General features: G+C 42.3%; 2 protein-coding genes across 2 annotated transcripts; one reads left to right on the top strand and one right to left on the bottom strand.

Moving 5' to 3' along the window:
- Nucleotides 1-8980: 8980 nt before the first annotated feature.
- Nucleotides 8981-11196, bottom strand: fam43a (family with sequence similarity 43 member A). Its single transcript, XM_012825349.2, has one exon. It carries the CDS (start codon nt 10991-10993, stop codon nt 9944-9946), a length of 1050 nt encoding a protein of 349 aa, XP_012680803.1. The 5' UTR covers nt 10994-11196; the 3' UTR covers nt 8981-9943.
- A 1164-nt stretch (nt 11197-12360) lies between these two features.
- On the top strand, nt 12361-21570 carry lsg1 (large 60S subunit nuclear export GTPase 1). The gene is made up of 14 exons (XM_012825348.3): nt 12361-12567; nt 12691-12817; nt 12899-13019; nt 13174-13260; nt 13409-13495; nt 13613-13673; nt 13782-13958; nt 15790-16179; nt 17082-17183; nt 17988-18131; nt 19454-19577; nt 19840-19919; nt 20271-20447; nt 20740-21570. The coding sequence occupies exons 1-14, from the start codon at nt 12472-12474 to the stop codon at nt 20917-20919; spliced, it is 1953 nt and encodes a 650-aa protein (XP_012680802.2). The 5' UTR covers nt 12361-12471; the 3' UTR covers nt 20920-21570.
- The last annotated feature ends 295 nt before the right edge of the window (nt 21571-21865 follow it).

Here is a 21865-nt window from a genome sequence, read left to right as displayed (position 1 = left end):
TTTATTTTTAAGGCGTAGTTTTATATGGTTTTGTGGTCGGTATGTATTGATATTCAGCAGTTAAAAAACACACGCACACACAAACACACACAAACACACACTCTCTTCAGCTGTCAGGGAGCGCGCTAAACTCACGGAGCAGACATTCTTGTCCTTGACATAAAACACCACTGAGCAGCTGGAACGAACTCCTGTGACAGTCCTAGTGCCGAAACCTGCATTTGAAGTGTTGTAAATTAATGCTTTACGTGGGCAAACATTTCTGGAACTTCTGATACACACAATGCGCCTAGATAACCACAGTAATCTGTGACATGCATCTCAGTCTTCAACTCTGTAGTGTTTGCGTGGGTTGCATGTTTCCAGAGGAATGGCTACAGTCAAAGGCCCCAGGCTAGTGACCATAGGATAAAAGGATCTTACCTTTTCCATTCATTCTATCTCTTTTTCTCTCTTTCTTCTTTCCCCACTTTCTTTTGTCACCCTGTGCCCTCTGGCCTGGACAGTGTTTCCCGAAAGCATCGTTGAGCAATCGCTGTCGGTACCAAGAGAGTCTTCAAAAAGATAGTCTCTATCATTTAACCATAGTAGTTCAACAACACTTTCGGGAAACGTACCCCTTGTCGGCTCGGCGACATTGTTTTACAGCTTCATCCCCATGACATAAATATCTGACAGATTTTCTCTTTGTGGGACAAAAGTAAGATGTTTACATTCCTCTGAGCGCCTGCTCTGTCTGCCATGTCTCAGGCTGCTGTGTGAGTGTGAAAGGCTGTGTTGTCAACACACAGTACCAGCTCAGCTCACTATTCTGCAAGTGTGTAAATGTCATGATTGATGCTCCAGTTTCATCTGAATGTTGATGATATAATTCTGACACTTTGATGTCTGACACATCTGAACTTACAAACAACATATCCATCAGGGGAGGAGCAGTGGTTGTCGCGCGACTGAAACACCCTTCACTGACAGACAGCCTCTGCACGTTAAATGGCGCTGAAGGTTATCTCATCTTGGGTACCACACATACCAGCATGTGAATGCATTCACTCTCCCTGTGAAGTTACATGGCCCATGCAATCGCCTGCAACACAGCACTTTGAAATGCCTTTTGTGTCTGCCGTTTAAGGCCATGGCAGTGCTAACAGAGACCTGAAACTATCACTGGCGGTGGGGGGGGGGGGGATCGATCCTGGGAGCCCTGGCCTTTTGGCTTAGCTGCGTGATTCGCAATGGGCTGAATTTCTTTGTGTGAGAACCGAATGTGAGATTGATTTGTACTTTGCCTTGAGCAGTAATGATGCCTGAAGGTTGAAAATGTAACATTGAATCACAATGTTAAAATCATCACACTAGCCACTATTTATGCTAAACGTTATCTCTATGTGAGTATCACAGCAATTTGTTATTGACATGAAATTAATGTAATTAACATGTAATCAACATTTCCGTGAATATTCTATCCTCACATATGACAGGCGAAATATGGAATAAACCAAGTTATGTTTTTATTCAGCAGTAGGCTCACTTATGTGGCGTATGAATGGCGGAAGGGTTTTGCAGTGTCTTTTCAAGTGGACACAGAGAGGAGCAGGCCCGGGGTGGGTAATCGGGAGAATCGGGAGAGTTCCCGGTTGGCCGCTTCACTTCTGGGCCGGTCGAGAATTACATTTTTTGACATTTGTCACGTTAGTCCATCTTCTCTTAAAGTAGGCTACACACGTTCCGCATTCTGACACCGCAGCCTCTGCATGGGTTGTACCATGCGAGGAAGTTCTCCCCTCCCGAATAGAGTTGGTTGGGTCCATAGCCCGTCTTTTCCAAAAAAAGTTTTCTCAGATAGGCTACCGACGATAGCCGGGCCGGCCCTACCGCAACGATACGTGTCAGGGTGGATGGATGGGAGGAAGGGGCCAGGAGGGGCTGAAAAAGCCAGGTTGAAAAAAAGAAAGGCATTGGAGGAGGATGCTGCCAAATGTGCCAAGCTTACCGATTTATTTTCAAGAGGACAAACACAAGTGGCAACTGGTAAAGAGAGACATAGGCATAATGATTAGCAACGTAACTATTCGGCTAACGTTGTAGCGTTGGTTAATATCGTTGTCAACCTCTTCGCAAGCAAAATAATAAATTGAATTAAAATATTAGCCTTTTTATATCACCCAATATATGGCGATCCATAGACTTTGCAAATATTGATAACAAAACTCAAACTTGATCTGCGTATGCAGTAAAATGACTTATTTTTTTCTTTGTAGCTTCTGAGCAGCAGATAAGCCAGTATCCTGCTGAAAATGATGAGCCCGAAATTTGCAATGAGGAGGCCATGACTATAGGGACAGGTAGAGAGGGTAACAGAGTAAACAATATGAATTAAAGTTATTTAATGTAAGAAAGAGCAGTGTATGGCAGTACTTGATGAACCAATATGCATTGTTTGCTCAGAAGTGGGTGTAGTAAAGGAGTAAATCACCACAATATAATACCCATGCAGAAAAATGATAATGACCATGACGGCCCCGACGAGGTCTCATTCCAACAAATCTGGCCTACTACCTAATCTGAGTCTGACACCCCTGCTATATGCCCTTCTGCCATTTAATACTCTCACAGTACAACCTCCTCACAGATGCTTATCATGTCATTGGGTTAGCATATAAGTTTCTATTGACTTTGTCCATCACACAGGTTGCATGTGAGAGAAGCTTCTCAACCTTAAAATTTGTGATGAATAGGCTACGAAGCTCATTGAGTCAGGACAACTTGGAGGCTTTCATGTTAATGTGCACAGAGAAGGAAATCCTCATGTCTATAAGCAACGACACAGTTATAGATAAAGTGGCTGAAACCAGTGCACTGCTTAGGCGGTTACTGATGCTGTAGATGCTGTTGGTGCTATTCGCAATGTAACTGTATACTGTAGTTGAACTGTAAACATTAGTTCAATATGCCTCTTTGTTGAAGAGTGGGATACGTTTCAAATGCTTTATTTAGTTATTTCTGCTTTTGTTAATTTATCAACCTATCCTTGTGGAATAGTGGAATATTTTTTGTTAACTTCTCAGCTTAAGTGGATTATTATTTAACCTTTACATTATTTGTTGAACCATGGTATTAATAAAAAAAACTACAGAATAGTAAGAGCTGAACTGTTGCTTCATTTATCCAATTTCCACTACCATAGAAAAAGTGGGCCGGTCTTGGGCCTGAAATTCCCGGGCTGAAAAGTGGCCCCACTCCGGCCCTGGAGAGGAGTCTCTATCTGAGATGTTAAAGACTGGAAGGAAGAGGCAGGGCTGAATGATTTTTATCATGACACAACCGTATCCCGAGGGCCTCACAGTATTGCTCCTGCCAGTAATCTCCTATTTGTAGGATAATGATCATGCCTTTTTCACTCTATGTACACAAATGATTACCCATGAATTGAATAATGTAAATAAATTCCATGTGACCTGCCATTTTGTGGAAATACTCAAACCTAGTGTATCCTCACCCTCTTCAAAGGGCAGCAAACCGTTACAATGATTTTAAACCACCCTCTCGCCTTTTACTGCTCCTCAGTTTTGAATTATGGGACTTGGCTGTGATTCGTCACCAGCTATCGGCCTGGCATGTCAACAAATGGTTACATAATATTAGCAAACCTTGTGCATGCTCTGGCTGTCTGCATTTTATGTGATAGATAGCGAATCTATAGCCTGGCTCCACCTGACTATTGCGCTGAGCACAATTTTCAGTGACCAGTGGGGGTGGCTAAGTGCAATGATGTTGAAGTGAAGCGTTTGTTTCAAAATGTAATGACAACAATGGCGGCAGTGCTAGAGCTAGACAAGGCGACACAAACAAAAGTAGCAATGCTAGCAAACATGAAAAAAAAATGCTGGAGAAAGAAGAATGTGTAGATTTATTCTTCAAGGGCAAAGTCATTGACATCACTGCCAGCGGGATTTCGGAAAAGGCAAATGCATCAGCTTGATTGCACCGTTAGTGGTGAAGTAAAGGAATCCCATATGGGTCAATGTCAATTGGTTTAAGGCTGGTCCAATGGTTTCAAAATGAACCTGAATCTATGCCTATTAGAATGCAACGACTGGAAACAATCCCCAAAATGGAGAGTGGCCAGACCGTATTCACAAAGAGAATTTAGGTCTGGTTGTACCAGAGCACCATTTTTTAAATCCAGTTGGTTAAAGCAATATTCTTCTCTGACACTCATGCTCACATGCTCATACTCAACAAAGCCATCACTGTTTGACAACCTTGGGAAAGCTTCGGTGATTACCAAGCCATCATAACCATCCCTCATCATCCACTGACTGATGTTACCACTGAGTTGTTCTGATCCTTTCCGAATGAACAGGTGTCTTTGTTTCTCTCCCCTTTCCCATACAATATTAATGATGCTCTATTGTATAAAATGATACCCAGTCCAACAGATACATGATTATAGCCATTCTGATCGAGTAGCAAGCAGACTAGAGCTGGTGCCGGGATTTGTCTGGTGGTCTCCTGTTATTATTCCATTTCCTCCCCACCAACGGAAGGCCCGAAATAACAGGCTGAAGTCTATTACTCTCGAGGGATCCTTTTGTGTTGGGAAACTGGATCCGGCAATGAGTGGCGGGCTCTCTCCCTGTCTGTCTGTGGTTTGTGTTTCACAAACACTCTGGGCACCTCACCGGAGAAGAAAATGGGCCTCTGGGAGAGTCTTTAAATGTGCGTGTGGGTGTGTGTGTGTGGGTGTGTGTGTGTGTGTGTGTGTGGGTGTGTGTGTGTGTGTGTGTGTGTGTGTATGCGTGTGGGTATGTGTGCGCGTGAGTGTGAGCGTGTGTGTGTGTCTTTTCCCAACTCCATCATGCCCCTCCAAAACGGACTGCAGACAATCAGGTCTAAACCTCTGAAGTTCTATCTGAAATGTTTCCATTCCTGTCTCTGCTTACTGCCGTTTTCACACACATCTCTCTTTCCCATGCAAAGTCCAAAGTAAGTGGAGAGACTTGGCTGAGGATTCTGCAGTTTCAGACACCTTACACGACACTGCTGACCCAGAAGAAAAAGCACTCTTGGCCTCAAAAGGGCCCACATGAAAGTGACTTGTGCCATGCAAATGATCGTACATTCTCTTAGAGGAGCTGTCATGTCAGAAATAACGAGCTGGTGGCCCAGATCAGTGCAGGAGCACCACAGGCATATCTCTCTCTCTCTCTCTCTCTCTCTCTCTCGCTCTCTCTCTCCCTCTCTCTCTTTGTTTTCCTCTCTCTCTCTCTCTTTGTCTCTCTTTCTCTGTCTTCCTTTCTCTCTATCTCTCTCTCTCTTTGTCTCTCTTTCTCTCTCTTCCTCTCTGTTTCTCTCTCTCTCTATCTCTTCATCTCACAGGCAGCTGGGGAGACATCCAAGGTGGTGTCAGGTTAGGCATTTGTCTTCTCTCTCTCTCTCTCTCTCCTACTGTGCCATGTACCACACCACACCCGTGACCTGGCCCTTTGTTTCAGGTGGCATTCATTGTAGTAGTCCCAGATTACATAAAGAATGGCCAGTTCACACAGGGTATATGAGGACAAATAGAGTGCTGTGAGAAATGCTGTTTTAAAGAGGACCTATTATGCTTTTCCAGTTTTTCTTTAGTGTGTCATATATAACGTTTTGTGCATGTAAATGGTCTGCAAAGTTACAAAGCTCAAAGTACACGCCAGAAGGAGTAACTCTCTCCCACAGAAACCACTTTTTTTATCAGCTGCCTGAAACACCTAGCTGGAATTCCCTCCTTTTGCCTTTGTTACAAGATGATGACATCTCGTAACAAAATCCTTTTTGCCTGCCTTGCTGACCAATCAGAGCATACTGGGCTCATCAGGAGGTGGGGAGACACAGGACCTCTAACAGAGCATTTCAGACAGAGGGTGAATAGAGATGTACAGTATGAGAAAATGAATGTGTTTTTGGAACATTGAAGCATGTAAATCTATTCTAATAGACCCCAAAAATAAAATTATGAACATTGAATATTTGCATAATAGGGCCTCTTTAAAGATTTGTTTCAGTGTAAGGACTGCTTCCCTATGATTTTAGCTAGACAGCTTGGTTGTTAGGTATTGTAAGGGAGATTAGGTGCAATATCTATCTATTCAAACACATATTCAATGTATCTCAGCTACTGTAAGTTCATCATACACACAATACAGTTATGCAGGTTCACCCTAACTCTAACCCTACTGTACTTGTTGAGCCCGCTGTCTGACTGGGCATGAAGGTGTATTCAGCACCTTGACAAGCCAATGCTTTTGTTGCCTTTGTAACAGGAGTGTCACCTGAAAGACCAGAACGTTCCAGACCATAGGCATATATTATTCAAGGACATATTGGCTTCCATGATGTCAAAGAAACCCATCACAGTCCGAAACAAATCTGCATTGATACAGACCTTGGGATGCTTCCTCATTAGTGATACTGCTGGCTAAGCATTTTTTTCTCTTTTTCTGGTTTCTGTTAAGCTTTCTGGGAAGGGGATTTGAGCTTCATTAACCTTTTCTCATCAGATTGACCAATAAAATGGATTGATTTTATGAAGTGGAGCCAGTCTTATATACACAGTCCACAGTCTATTTCTTCTGCACTTGGGAAATGTAGGCCAGGGCAGCAGCAGACAAAAACAGCTTTGCTATCGATTGCCTCTGCATAAAAGGTCTGATGTTCTCTTTATAGGAAATCCAAGGCCTACGTTCCGCTTTCTAACAAAAGGGCCTCCTGGTAGGTTTAAGCTGTGCCATCATGCTCGCTGAAGTCATTGTGTGCTTTGGTTCTAACTGCAGAAGGATTGTTGTCAAGGGCACCCACTGAAACTGGCAGTTCAGACAGAGTGCCTTGTGGGAGGCTGGCTGAGAGGATCTGGTTCATTTTGGTTCCCCTGCATGTGGTGTCGTTTTTCCGAGGCTCTACTGTGAGATGAAAGCCGGAACGCGAGACTCCGCAGTGAGTGTCGGGGTGTCTCTGTGCCCCACGCTAGAACGAGTGCAGGGCATGTCTAATGACATCCAAATCATTTGGGTCTCCAAAGTGGATCTCGCTCTCGTCTTCACGTCTGGCACTCTCAGTGATGCAGAGGCTAAGCATTACTCGCAATCTGTGCTGTTCTTCCAAGTGACCAGTGAAACAGCATGTCGGCACCAGACACTAGAGACAATAAATGCTCTTCAAGTGCACTCATCATAATCTCTCTTTCTCCCTTCCCGGGGGCTTCCCGGGAAAGGCATGTGCTGTGTGTGTGTGTTTGTGTTTGTGTGTGTGTGTGTGTGTGTGTGTGTGTGTGTGGGGGGGGGGGGGGGGGGGGGGGGGGGGGGGGGGGGGGGGATGCTGGGATGGATGCAAAGCCCTGGCAGTGTGGCTGGGGCTGAGACACTTGCTGCTTTGTGAGGGCACAGCCACTCTGCCCGGAATACCAATGTCCAGATCAACGCTCCTGACAGGCACGGCACTGAGAATTCCCCTGAGGCTCTTCCAGTGGCCCCCGCCACCTACCCATCCAGTAAATACGCTCAGCGGCGTACATATCAGCCTCAAGAGCTCCTTGGGACACCATGATGGTGGCGATGTGATATGATTGTTCCACACACACACATCTAGTGTTGTGCATACTGTACCACGGGTATCAGCTCAGACAGCATGGCTGCTGGGCTCCTGAAAGCTGTAAGTGATTGTTCACATATCTCCCCCATAGTTTCTGCACAAGGCTTCAAAAAAGGCACCCTGTGAATGGTGATATCATTAGTCACTGCCTGTCAGATCATCCAAATCATCTTTTTCTTTCTGAAGAGCACATCAACCTTAGCAGATTCACCCTCCCTGTGTTTAGGATTTGCTTCTGACAGAAGCTGCATTTGGTTTGTGATTTTTCTAATCAGCTTCAGAGAGATATATAAATTCATGTGAGTGCTGTTTTAAGTACGGATTAACCCTTATGGTGCCCTGGGAAGTGCCCATAATAATGCTGTCATAAAAATGATTGAAAGATTAATCCCTCACCAACATCTAGGAATGTTGAGTATGGCACATGTTATACCATTGAAGCTTCAGACTCCAAACAGTGATCATAAATATTTCCAGTTCCTGTCATTTAAGTAAACAGAAAGAAATATCCACACATAGTCCAAATGATGTTCCTGTCTTATTATGGATGATAATGGGTCAGAAGAATACTCATTACGCGTTACTCGTATCATGTGTCCAACACCTGTGCACAACTTAGGTTTAGATATGTACACTCTTCAATGTATTGCAGTTGGCAAAGTAATGTACATATTGAACCATTGCCGTGACAATCTAACCAATAATGAGTGATTTTGCATTATTGCAAAATGCAGCATGCTTTGAATAAACTATGAGAAATAACGCTGCTGAACAAATGAGTTATGTAATGCAGTGTAGAAAGGTGGTATGTGTGTATGCACAATAAGCTTGGACTATTCCCATTTCCAATACTTTGAATATACAACCTAAATCACCTTCTCAACCTTCTTGAGAGTAAACAACTACAGTTGTTTAGAGTTGTGTAGAGATCAGAGAGTAGTAAAGTTATTTCCATCCCACAGTAACCATAACAAACCCGAATGTGGAAACTCTCAATTTCCCCACCCCCACCACAAACACACACATCTGCACTCACACACACACACACACACACACAACGGTCTACTGTGTATCGAAGTGTGATGAGCAACTCCACAGAAAAAGCATTGTGTTATAATCCCATCAGAGGGTGGTGTTGTGAAAATCGCCCATATATAACCCACTTACAGTACGTAACTCACTCAATACGGTGTCACCGCCAGCATCACTGTTCACAGTGCAATATGTGAAGTGATCAATAGTAACAAACTGTCCTGCTGTGATACTCTACATCTGGAGTTTTCCCATGACGTTATACTATCCAGGCATCCAATAATAAATGCTGTCCAATAATAATGCATGACTGCAGAAGACATATATTTTCTTGGTTTTTATTGGTAGTTTTTTTCGAGGTTCACAGAAACAAATCATGTTTCCTTCCTTAAAAAACAAGTATATTATTTATGTGTTAACTATATGTACATCTTAATACATCAGGATTTTATTCTTTTGCACAGCAAAGATAATGACATGTATGTTTATGAGAACATTTAGAGAACACAATATTATGTACAAATGAATGTAACTCATAATACTCAGTTGAATTCCACAACAGTGCAAAAATAATTCGGAAAAAGAAAAAAAATGGAATGTCCTGATAGGAGAAAATAGAAGATGGTACTGGTTGAGTAGTGTTCTAATGGGATGCATTACACCATTCAGGACAATTCTTTCTTTTCTTTCAAATAACATTTCCTCAGGGAAACAGGTTAGGTAAACAAGCTCACATAAACCCCTCTAAATCATAGACTAGCTGAGGGGATAAGCTTGGTGCATAAGCACCTTAATGCGCATCTGTGAAGTCAGGATGTTAAAGACATGGGGTTGACTTGACTGTGCAAATACACATATAAAAAATGCAAAGTAGTGCTATATGGTATTTTGACAACATATCTGATTCATATCAGATGGATCCCTACATAAAATGCAACCTTTGTAACAGTTGCCATATTTGTAGGCCTACTCCATTTTGCACAGCCACTGTCCATAACATCTTGACTACTCTCTAACTCATACATGGACCAGGCATGCAGTGTGTGTGGTGATCAGATAGCCTCATTCACAGAACCTAAAAGTCATTGTGTTGGGTTTCTGTCGAGTCCACAATCGACACATCGAAATCCTAAACGAAACACATATCCTTTCAAGTCGAATGGATGGGGAGGCACAATACTACAGGCATACATGGCTCCTTGAAACAAAACAACACAGTGTCGGATGACGATGAGTCCACAATGAATCAAATGTGGCAGTCCAATTTGGTTGAGAACAACTTTCCTCAGCCAATCTCTTGCATTTTCCGTTCCTCGAAACCATTGGAGACAGAGATTGGATCTTGATTGCTTTCAATTGACGACTCGCTTCCCGTGCTCTCACCCGAGAGCAAACGGGTAACCCGTAAGTCTGATTTCAGCGTCTGTAGGTCGTTTCCGATGCACATCTCTCCCAGGTCGTTGATAATCTGGGACAACTCCTGTTTACCATTGCAATTGTCTGAGTCCAGTATATCCTCGCACTCAAAGTGCATGGCTTTCTCCTCCTCCTCCTCCCCTATCAAGTCCTCCGTGATCGACCCAAGTTTGGGTGCGCTCCTGCTGCGCTCCACGGGAGGCTTATAGTAACACTGTCCATTCAGAAGCTTTCGCAGGGGCACAAGTGGAATAGTTTGTTCCCCTATCAACTGCTGTTGCTGGTGCCTGGCATCGTCCCTTCGTTTAAGCCTTTTAAATTCAGCTAGGGCCGTTGAAGAGGTCTGGTACAAGAGCAATGCCATGGCTTTTGCCTTTTCGGGTTTGGACACCAGCACGGCGTGGCACCTCAGCATCACCGCCTTGTGTTTCATTTCGTGTCGGTATATCCATGCGAATATCTTTGGAAGCCGGGGGTCGGCAACACAGTAGGTGATTCGATGCAGTAAGTACAAATGTCCAGGTCGCCTTGCCTTGTCATCTACATGCACCATCCGGATGCCCTGCGAACTGATGGTCAGTTTCATTTTGGTGCCATTCTTGCCCATTTCGCTCTTACCCCAGATCTTGCTCACGGCCACGTCCGTGCACCCTTCTCCTTTCGACTGAATGGTTGTAGCATTTCCCAAATAGAGAACTGTGTAAGTTGGATCCTCGCTTGTTATCTTCACCTTTTTTCTTTTCGACTTAAACATGCTTCCGACCCTGTTCAGTGCGCTCTCCGGGCAGGACTTCGCGAAGGAGGTTAGCGCAGAGTAGTTCAAACTCACTGCATACCCCTTCTGTTTCGATTGTTTATCTTCCTCTATCAGATCGAACTTGTTTTTCTTCCACGGCAGCATTATCTGATCGTTTTGCATTCAGAGCTATATAAGCTACAACTAATGTATTACTTCTAAATGTTGAGGTAAAAGAATCCTCTGTCATTTAAAAGTTTCGAGAATTCAAGTAACTCCACTGATGCGATGAGTAAAAATCACTTTCTTACGAGGCTCCCCTACCTTCCAGCTTTCATCTCCATGATTTAACCGCGCAGGAACCAAAGTGATTGTACAACGTTGGAGGATGTCAGCCTCTAATATATACTGGACTGAACCATTTCACTTTCATAAAGGGGAACACAATACGCATGGTGCGCCTGGAATACACCACTTGGTGATGGTCCAGTCAGATTGTCGGCACATTTACAATTGGCATGTGTACCATTTTTGAACACATGCCAGAGGTGTTTTCAAACATTATTGTATAAGGCCCACTTTTTGAAGCCTTGTAATTCTATTACCTGAAAGACAATTCGCTTCATTTTTCGGTTGCGTATTGCGAGTTTTGTTGAACTGGCCAATTCTAAATAATATTAACTTGTGGATAAACAGAAATAGATTTGTTTGTCATCACAGCCACAAAATAAGGATTGTCTAGTAGTCAACATAATACACCCAAAATAGAGGTCTACAAATTCAGCAAAAACCTCTTTGCCTAGGCGGTTGCTTAATTTTTCTTTTGTGCTCCAAAGCACCACAAGTAAATGTGTACAAGGATGTAAACAACGTTAACTATGACAAAGAGTTTTTGTATTGTTGGAATGTTGGTCATTTCCAAAATGTACAGGATACATTCGATCATTCGGGAATTTAAAAACTGTTCAATGTTGCCACCTAGGGAGTAAAATAGGAATAGCTTGCGTCAAAGGTTCATGACTGGAATTAGTCTTCAAACAGGATTTACATTCCTTATTCGTGATGATGATTAAAATAGGATTAAATATTCTTTGAAAAAGGGTTAAATGTATATTTTTGCACCAAAAATCAATAATAAAAACGTAGTGTGTCAAAATTGTTATTTCGACTGAAATTCTACTGTATTATTCATAGTTGAATTGAGTATCATATTCTTTTTTTCTTTGAATAGTTAATATTTATTGTTGTCTTTATAAAACAACCAATAAATAGAACATTTGTTGGTGATAGATGTATTTATTTACTAGGAACGAATTATGTAGAGCTTGTGTTTTTGAGGAACATTTTCAATGTAGAACCTTAGCTTGGCGGAAGATACCATTCAAACCGCTTCTATCACCACTTTATTTAGGACTGTGCATGCGTTAGAACTCTATAACTTTATAAATATATATATATACAAACAACAATTTATTACAAGTTAAAGTTCTTATATTCTTTGTATGTATTTTAATATATTTGAAAAAAGAGTCATGTAATGGTATATTCTGTTCTGACGCCACTTCCTTCCCTCGCCACAATCAACACATGGGTGAAATCTCAAGCCTGATATTTCGATAATACTTTTGGGTTTATTTTCATGTACTGAAGGTTAAATCGCTATGGGGAAGAAGAAGGCAGGAGGTGCCGGACTGGGAAAAGCCTTAATAAAAGAGAGACTGCACGCTGGCCGCGGATACAGAAGGAATGATACTTGGGTATGTCAACACCATGCCGTTCAATTGACACCTCTGTTAGCTACATGCCATTAACGTTACTTTTATTTAGGATGTTTTGACCTCATCATGGAAAACGCATGTTTTTTCCCCTCAAATGTATAGCTCCACACCACTGAGCTTAACGATGGCTATGATTGGGGTCGCCTGAACCTACAGTCCGTAACGGAGCAGAGTTCTCTTGACGATTTTCTGGCTACTGCTGAATTAGCAGGGACAGAATTTGTGGCAGGTAAGGGAAACTACTACATTGACTACATTTCTCTAGCGGGTCTGTGACATGTATTGATATTGTGCATTTTGCTTATTTCAGAGAAGCTAAACATCAAGTTCGTACCAGCCGAAGCAAGGGCTGCCCTTTTAACTCCCGAGGAAGCAAGACGAATTAAGAAACTACATGAAGAAAATAAACAATTGTTACGCATTCCTCGCAGGTAACTGTCTTGCACGTGGCCAGAATGAACGTGACCTGAGCTTCCAGTGTTAACAGCTATGGACTCTAGTTCTCCTTATAGGCCTACCTGTTAGTAGTTTATGTTCTTCGATAGACTTCGTATTGCTTGACATTTCTATATGTGTTTGTATCAGGCCAGAGTGGGATGAAAACACGAGCCCAGAGGTTTTGCAACAATCTGAACGAGACAGTTTTTTGCGGTGGAGGCGAGAACTGGCATCGTGAGTATGATACCCACAGTAATGTTTCCGCCTGCATGGAAGGTTTTTCCTGTGACATACACTAATTGAGTCCTGTCGCTGGATGTTTGGGATGTTCAATGAACTTTGGCGAGTAGATTTCTATGCTTTGTTTCGTGTGTTTTGATAGGCTTGAGGAGGAGCAGAAGTTGATTCTCACACCGTTCGAGAGGAATCTGGATTTCTGGAGGCAGCTGTGGAGAGTCATAGAGAGGAGGTTGGCTAACCTCACTTGATTCTGAACCATGGCAAACTGACTTATGATTGTAAACTACTGTATTTGAGTCATCACCTAGTAAAGTTGTATAGTGAAAGCATAATGTTTCCTTTTTAGTGATGTCGTGGTTCAGATTGTGGATGCCAGGAACCCCTTGCTGTTTCGTTGCCCAGATCTGGTGAGTGGTCAGCCTGTTTCATGGGAACATGCAAATACTGCAGTGATTTAATAATCAATGATGTTTCTTTTAGATAGTCATGTTTCTGTGTGTTTGTGTGTTGTACAGGAGAGATACGTGAAAGAGGTATCGGAGCACAAGGTGAACATGCTGCTGTTAAACAAAGCAGACTTGTTGACGCGTGAGCAGCGGCGTGTCTGGGCCCGGCACTTCGAGAGGGAGGGCGTCAGGGCGGTGTTCTGGTCTGCCATTGCAGAGGGACTACGGCTGGAGGCAGAAGAGAAGGTGATGAGGATTTTGGAAAACATGTTCCTTAAACGTTTGTGAGGGTTTAATGTCTGTTGACAAAGCCACACAAGCTAGCATTCACTGGAAACATTCTTTTATATTGTCTAGGAGATACAGTGAAGAGTCATTGGCCCTCATTCTCGAACATTTTCTGAAGTTTCTTCTGAAATGTTTCTTACGGGCTTCGGAAAAACAACGTAAGCAAAAGACATCCGCCAAATTCATGCACGCTTGAAAATGTGGTCCTACGCAGCAGAAGTTTTCTGGGCTGTGCTCCCCCGGAAGAGTTTTCTTAAATTGAAAGCGCGTTCTTGTGCTCCTGAATTTGCATACATACACGCCCTGCCAGCTCCTTATAAGGGCAGGCAACCGTAGTGACGTGTGCAGTCGGAATCGATCGAATCTACACGAAAGCAACTCGTAAACGAGTCATGTCAAAGCGGAAAGCGATCACCGTCGAGTAAACGCAGATCTAACTTCAACTATATATGTCTATGACTTGAACGGTGCAGAGATGGACTGTTGCAGGATGTAGATGTGTCCATTCTATTCCACTATAGCTATATCAACGTGATTGAGTTTAGTGCTTATTTATTTATTCACTTACATTTGCAGTGTTCGTGTACATTACATTTAGTCATTTAGCAGACACTTTTGTCCAAAGCGACGTACAAGGGATAGAACAGTCAAGCTACGAGCAATAGAGACCTAGTGTAACAATAAATACTACTTTACATAAGAAATAGAAAAACGAAATAGGAAATAAAAACGAAGTGCAGGAATGTAACTGCTATAAGTGCAAGTTAAGCACTAGTCGAAGTGCCAGTTAGGAAGGGAGGTGCTCTCTGAAGAGTTGGGTCTTCAAAAGCTTCTTAAAGGTAGAGAGGGACGCGCCTGCTCTGGTAGTGCTAGGCAGTTCGTTCCACCAACGTGGAACTACTTGAAAATTCTGGATTGCCGTACTTGCACAGACGGCAGTGCCAAACGACGCTCACTAGACGAGCGCAGCATTCCGGTGTAGTCCTTTTATTTATTTTATGACATCACGGTGCCTCGTAGAATCATGACTATAGGCCTACATGTGAAACGTAATTGTTAATGATACTTTAATCCGAGGATCTGTAGAGTTGATATGAACGCAATCACCAACGATTTCTCACAAATTCATTAACACGGAGAGTTTTCTTAAATGTTTTTTAAGGAATCGCATTTGAGAAAACTCTGGCCGAGTTACGACTGCTATTTCGAGTTCGGAAAGTCTTCTGAAGTTCAGAGCAAATCCCAGATGGGAAAACTTTCATGAATGCCAAATGTTGTCCTAAATCCAATTCAGAAGAAATTCCTCTTAAATTCCTCTTAAATTCTTCTTAACTGCGTTCGAGAATGAGGCCCATTGTGAATTAGTCCTAACATTTTTATATTGTCCAGGAGATACAGTGAAGAGTCATTGTGAATTAGTCCTACTGTTTCAGAAAGGGAAATGGAAAAACAGTGAAAGTTTTGGAACTTCCTCTGTGTATACAATATTCATTATACCTAGGTAGTAATAACATTATGTGATAAACAGTATGTGATAAAAGTATTGTTAAGTTGACCGTAATGATGCTAATAATCTTAGCAATGTTTCAAAGTGTTGCAGTGTGGAAGAGCTGGCTTAATTACAAAACCCTGGCCAATTTGTCGATAGCTCTTCAAATTCACGGCCCTGCCCTACACATCAACAAACAAATAAAGCAGATCTTCTGTAGAACCAGGTACTATAGTTATTGTTGTCATTGTGTGGATGCTAGAAATGGTCAACTTTGATTTTTGGGGGGGTTTATTTCAGGGTGAACCGCTGGAGGAAGATGAGGATAAGACGGCTTCAGAAGACGAAGAGGAGGACGAAGAGCCACACTTGCCAGCGGGTCACTTAGGCCAAAAAAGAAAGGAGAGAGAAGGGCAGAAGGATGAGGAGGAGAGCGGGGTATCTGACTCAGATCAACAAAGTGGCCCGCCGTCAGAGGACGGTACAGAAGAAGAAGAAGAAGAAGACTGGCACACCTGCTCTGAGGAAGAGGGAGATGACGACGAGCAGAGAGCAAAAAACAGACGACCACAGAGTGACCTCAAGCTCCGCAACTCCAGCCGCCTGCTGCACAAAGATGAGCTGCTGAGCATGTTTAAATCTGCTCATTCTGGTCCCACTTATAAAGAAGGTCAGGTCACAGTGGGATTGGTAAGTCTAACCCCCAATTACTGGCTATAGTCATTCATTCTTTAGACAGTCACAGTTAATATTACACACATTAATATCCATTTCATTCTTAAAACTTGTTTACCCCTTTAAATAATCATACCTGTTTTATTCAAACATTCTGCTTTGTCACCATTGTACAAACATGGCCATGCAAATAAAGCCATTTTGAATATGACGCCCACATTTGATGCACAGTGAGCGTAATCACTTCTCAGTGTGTATGTGCTGTTGTGGTAGTGGAACTGTGATTCAGGCCTTGGTTCTCTTGCCTTCCCAGCTGTAGCAGAGTAACAGAAGGTGTAAATGAGTAGTGATGAGTCTCAGTCCTGTGGGTGTTGTCTTTTTCATTCATCTGATGGTTAAATCAATCAATCAATTTGTTTATTTGATCAAGAGGGACAGTGTACATTCATGAACTTTAAAATGTAAATGCACCCAATTATAGCCAAAAGGCTAGTTTCCATTGGCAGTCCCCCTGCCAGAGTGAAAAAGGCTATACAACCTAAAAAAGGCATTAACGTATATCAAACATAACATTGACAATAAATCAAAAAAATAAGATACAATAAAATACAATCCCAATATACAAAATACAAGGGCCCTAGTGACAGCCATTCCCTGCTATAAGGGAAAGCTATCAAAATATGGGTGCATGTGAGCGCACATGTCTTCAGCCCAAAGTATCATGTTAAGGATGGGTATGTTTACAGGTACATACTTACAGCTCCAAACTTACATGACTGTAAAACCCATTTCAGTCTGTGTGTAGGGCCTACTTACCAGTAAAGGCTAGACACTTGTGGGTGAAAGGTTCCCTGTGTAACTAGAGAAGGGCACATTTGGCACATTTCGGACCTTTTCAACCTCAATGCTTTTCACAGGTCGGTTATCCTAATGTGGGTAAAAGTTCCACTATCAACACCATTCTTAGAAATAAGAAAGTCTCAGTCTCCGCCGTACCTGGGCACACCAAACACTTCCAGGTAAGCGCCTCATATTTATTCATAGCTCATTCTGGGAATAATGATGTGAAAATGAGAAATGTGTCCAGTCCCTGTTTTCAAGACTGTGAACTGTGGAATTAATGACGGTATTGGCTAAGTTAATAAATGTACTTGAGGGTTTTAACCAGTCAGAATCACACTGCGTGATGTGATGAATCTTATCAGGGGATGACCCCACAGTTGTACAGAATTCCATCTGAATGCCTTTACAGCTCGCTCCGAAGCACATCGTTCTTTGTGCAACAGTGCGCTTGCGCTTCAGTTTCTACCAGCCATTTTCACAGTCAAAATAGGGCCCTTATGGTGTTATCCTTTTTATTTCGCCTGGACTTCATGAAGTTTGTCAGGCTTAATATCTGGGCTTGACTAAAAAGATAGCGGAAGAGCAGTTTATTTCTGGATCCATGTGGGTTAGTGCAAACACTGAAAGTGAAGGCTGTTTATATGACTTTGATTCTCTTTGTTCAGTTATTTCTGGGAATTGCAGTGTTTTCTGTGCCATTCAGGGAATTTGTAATGATGTTGCTGCATAGTAAGTGATGAGAAGGCACACTGTTCCCATTTTGTCTGCCTTTGTTGATATCAACATTATAAGATGTTATTAATAGAGCCAAAGTCTGTAGTTATCAGCAGAATTTTTTTTTTTTTCAATTTTAGTGGAGTGTCCCATATTTTACAGTTTTTAGGAACCCATATATTATCTTCACCCTAACTGATTTATGAAAGTTTCAGAAGCGTGAATGTGAGAGCCCACACTTGACACATTGTGTCCTTGTTTTCCAGACTCTGTTTGTGGAGGCAGACCTCTGCCTGTGTGACTGCCCCGGCCTGGTCATGCCCTCGTTCGTCTCAACCAAGGCGGAGATGATCTGTAATGGCATCCTCCCCATCGATCAGCTGCGGGATCACGTCCCTGCCAGCTCCTTAATATCCTTTCCACCGCTCAATGACTTTGAGCTCATCTCAGAGCTGAGAGATGTTGGCCATATTACTCCAGCCCTGTGTAGAGTAGTCACGTAAAGTTATTACATTGAACATCATTGTGCTATTGTGGGCAGTGTATGTATCTGTCCAACTGTGTTGCATTGGTGTTACTAATATATAGTGTAGAAATATAGATTTCCAGGGCGAGGATGGGTCAAGCTTTGCAGTGAAAGTTTGAGGACTTGTTTTGTAGATGTTTTGGTAAGGGTCACAGAGGCATATACAAGCTCCAGACTCATCTTGCATCAGGAGTGTGCCTGAATCTGAATGCATTTTTCGTAAACGCACAGATAATGACTTTGAAACCAATAATGCTTAAGCATGAGAAAATGCTTACGACTTAATCTAGGCTATCATCATCCCTAAGTGTTCTATGAAGCCTTCATTGTTACCATGGTGTCAAATAAAACAGAACAGAGGCTAGTCGAACTGCCGTTATACACCATTTTGTGCCTTTTACTCACACGTTGCCTTAGCACAGTGACCGAATCCAATCAAACACAACACTTAAATTTACAGTTTATATAGCTACATACAGTACTGTGCAAAAGTTTTAGGCAGGTGTGAAAATGCTGTAAATCATCGAGTCTGTCTGGGATTACATGAAGATTGGTGCATACAATTATCTGAGGTAAATAGCTGTGACACCACAGTGTACAAATTGGTCATGCAATATGACTGCATTTTGCAACTGGCACTTACATTTGCATTATTTTGATGCAAAGGTAAAAGTGAAAAAATGCTGTAAGTCATTGAGTCTGTCTGGGATTACATGAAGAGACTGTCTGGGATTACATGAAGAACCCTAAATCCACAGAAGATCTGTGGTTAGTTCTCCAAGATGTTTGGAACAACCTACCAGCCAAGTTCCTTCAAAAACTGTGTGCAAGTGTACCTAGAAGAATTGATGCTGTTTTGAAGGCAAAGGGTGGTCACACCAAATATTGATTTGATTTAGATGTATCTTCTGTTCATTCACTGCATTTTATTAATTGATGGAAATAAACTGTTAACACTTCCATTTTTGAAAGCATTCTTAGTTTACAGCATTTTTTTCACACCTGCCTAAAACTTTTGCACAGTACTGTATAACTATCATATGTTAAGGTCTCCGTTTCTATTCTGAATACAGATACAGGTGTATGTTAATATCAGACAGATACAGATAGTAGCCCTGCTGCACACCCCTAATGGCCTCTATGTTGGATCTACATAGCAAACGATCACTCAAGGTTTTTGCAGTGGAAAGACCTTAACAGACTCAAGTGTGTCAGACTATTCCTCGAGCAGTGTTGGAGGGCACTTATGGCATCAACATCATCCGACCCCGAGAGGACGAGGACCCTGACCGCCCCCCCACATCCGAGGAGATGCTTTCAGCTTATGGATGTGAGTTCTATGGTCATCCATGGGCACTTTCACCTCAGACAGTAATGTGGGGACTATTGTGTGACTACTAAGTTCAAATAAGGAAATTGCAGTTGAATTTGACATATACATTGATTTTGCCTGAGCAGGGGTTTCACAGTCTGAAGTTCACTGAAAGTCACATTCGAAGATGTGAATGAACCAGCCGATCCAGAGCCTTTATTGATTTGCGCTGTGATGGATGTTTCTAATTTGTGCTGTGATGGATTTGTGCTCTATACAGACATGAGAGGCTTCATGACCACCCATGGAATGCCTGACCAGCCACGTTCAGCCCGCTACATCCTTAAGGACTATGTCAGTGTAAGTTTCCCTCCTGTTCTCCCGCACATGTGTGGTAGGTACAGAAAACACCACTCAACACAGACCCTTGCATACTCAACACAGACCCTTACTCAACACAGACCCATACTCAACACATGCCAGCCAATCTGAGGCAAATGGAACTTTTCACCTAACAGTTTACAGTTAGACAGTTAGACTTTAGACTATATGAATATGTAGGCTAGCAGCATGTTAGGCTATGAATGAGGTAGAGGTGTTCATAACATCTTCCTGCTTTTGTTAGCTCTCATACATTACTCTGGCAGTCTGCTGAGAGGAAGTTGACATATTTTTTTTTTTTTCTGTCTGTCCATCATTTCACATCACCAGGGAAAGCTCCTGTACTGTCACCCTCCCCCTTACATCCGTGGCAAGGACTTCCAGCCCCAGCACAGCAAGTTTGAGGAGAAGCCTCTGGACTCAGACCAGGCCTCTGGCACCGCAGGATACAAACGGTTCGGAGTGAAAAGGATAGAGAACACTGTGGACAAACACTTCTTCCATCAGGTATGGCCAACTTCTGAATTTCACTGAACTCCTGCAGTGTGCATTAATGTTGGTGAGGGGGAAAGAATGACAAAAAAAAAGTTGTTACCATTCAGCCACCAGATGGCCTCAGTCACTTAGGTCAAATTGCAAAACATAGAGGTGCGATTCATGCAATATTAACACTGGTCTGAGGAACTGATGCAGATTTGCTTGAAATGGTGCTTAGAGGGTATTTCATCTTATGCCCTGAAAGTTTTTTTTGTTTCAAGTCAGACAACCGGGATGTTGAAACTCCTTGTTGTTTTTCCAGGAGAATGTGCGAGCGCTGACCAGGGGCGTGCAGATGGTGATGGGCTATAAGCCTGGCAGCGGGCCCCAAGGCCCGGGGACTGCCGGGGCGGAGCAGCAAGTGGGGAAGCCCTGGAAGAAACACGGGAACAGGAACAAGAAAGAGAAAATCCGCAGACTCACCAAACACCTGGACGCATAACTGAACTGTAACAATGAGTGTTTTTATCTGCTCTCAGATTTTATATGAGCTCAGATGTCCCGTCCCCCCCCCCCCCCAAATCCTTGGATTTGATTTGATTTGATTAGATTAAACCTGATCATGGTGTTTGCCATAACATAAAGACAGGATAGTGTTTAAGTCAACTTGGGGTGTGTAATCTTTCAAATACTCTTAAGAGTACGGACATTCCACCATGACTGAGTTTTCAGTTCTGTTAATCTCCTGAATCCATTGGATTGAACAGATGAAAAGAATTTTTCAAGTCTCAATCTCAAATTCGTTGATCTGACAACAAGCAACCCTGAAGAAATTTCAGTCCTATGGGAATTCTTTAGAATATCTCCCATCCTTTTGTAATAGTTATATATGTATATGCATATATATGTCCCATACTAAGTATATCTAAAACTTGATAAAATGCAGAATAAATCATACAAATCTGGTGAATGCACAGTATTATTTGCCATTGCCATAATTTTGGTAAAAATAATATAACATAACATAAACTTGGTGATGTCCCATTCTTTAGTTCAGGACAGTAGATAGGACATGTATTCAAGATTACTCCCTTTACATAGTTTTTTACTTATGTACCACTTAGTGCAAATAAACAGGGTTGCAGTACGGAAATACATGAGTTGCGTTGTGCCTTTGATGAAGTTGATACACTATGTGTTTCTGCGCCAGCTGTCTAGAGGTCCTTTGCATGTGTGACATTAATTGCAACATCTTCAGAGGGGATGGTTCGCTAATAAATTGTCAATCTCTTCATACCTACAAATGTGTAGTGCAGCAGAGATAACTGATGTGATAATCTCATAAAACATGAAATTCCAAATAACACTACAATTCATGAAATTGTAAGAGTACATTGCTGGCAATACAGACATATTGAAAGTATGTGGGTGCGAAACTTGGGTGTCTA

Source organism: Clupea harengus, chromosome 10 (genome assembly GCF_900700415.2).
Source record: "Clupea harengus chromosome 10, Ch_v2.0.2, whole genome shotgun sequence".
In the NCBI taxonomy this organism is placed as follows: domain Eukaryota; kingdom Metazoa; phylum Chordata; class Actinopteri; order Clupeiformes; family Clupeidae; genus Clupea; species Clupea harengus.
This window is presented reverse-complemented; position numbering and strand designations above follow the sequence as displayed.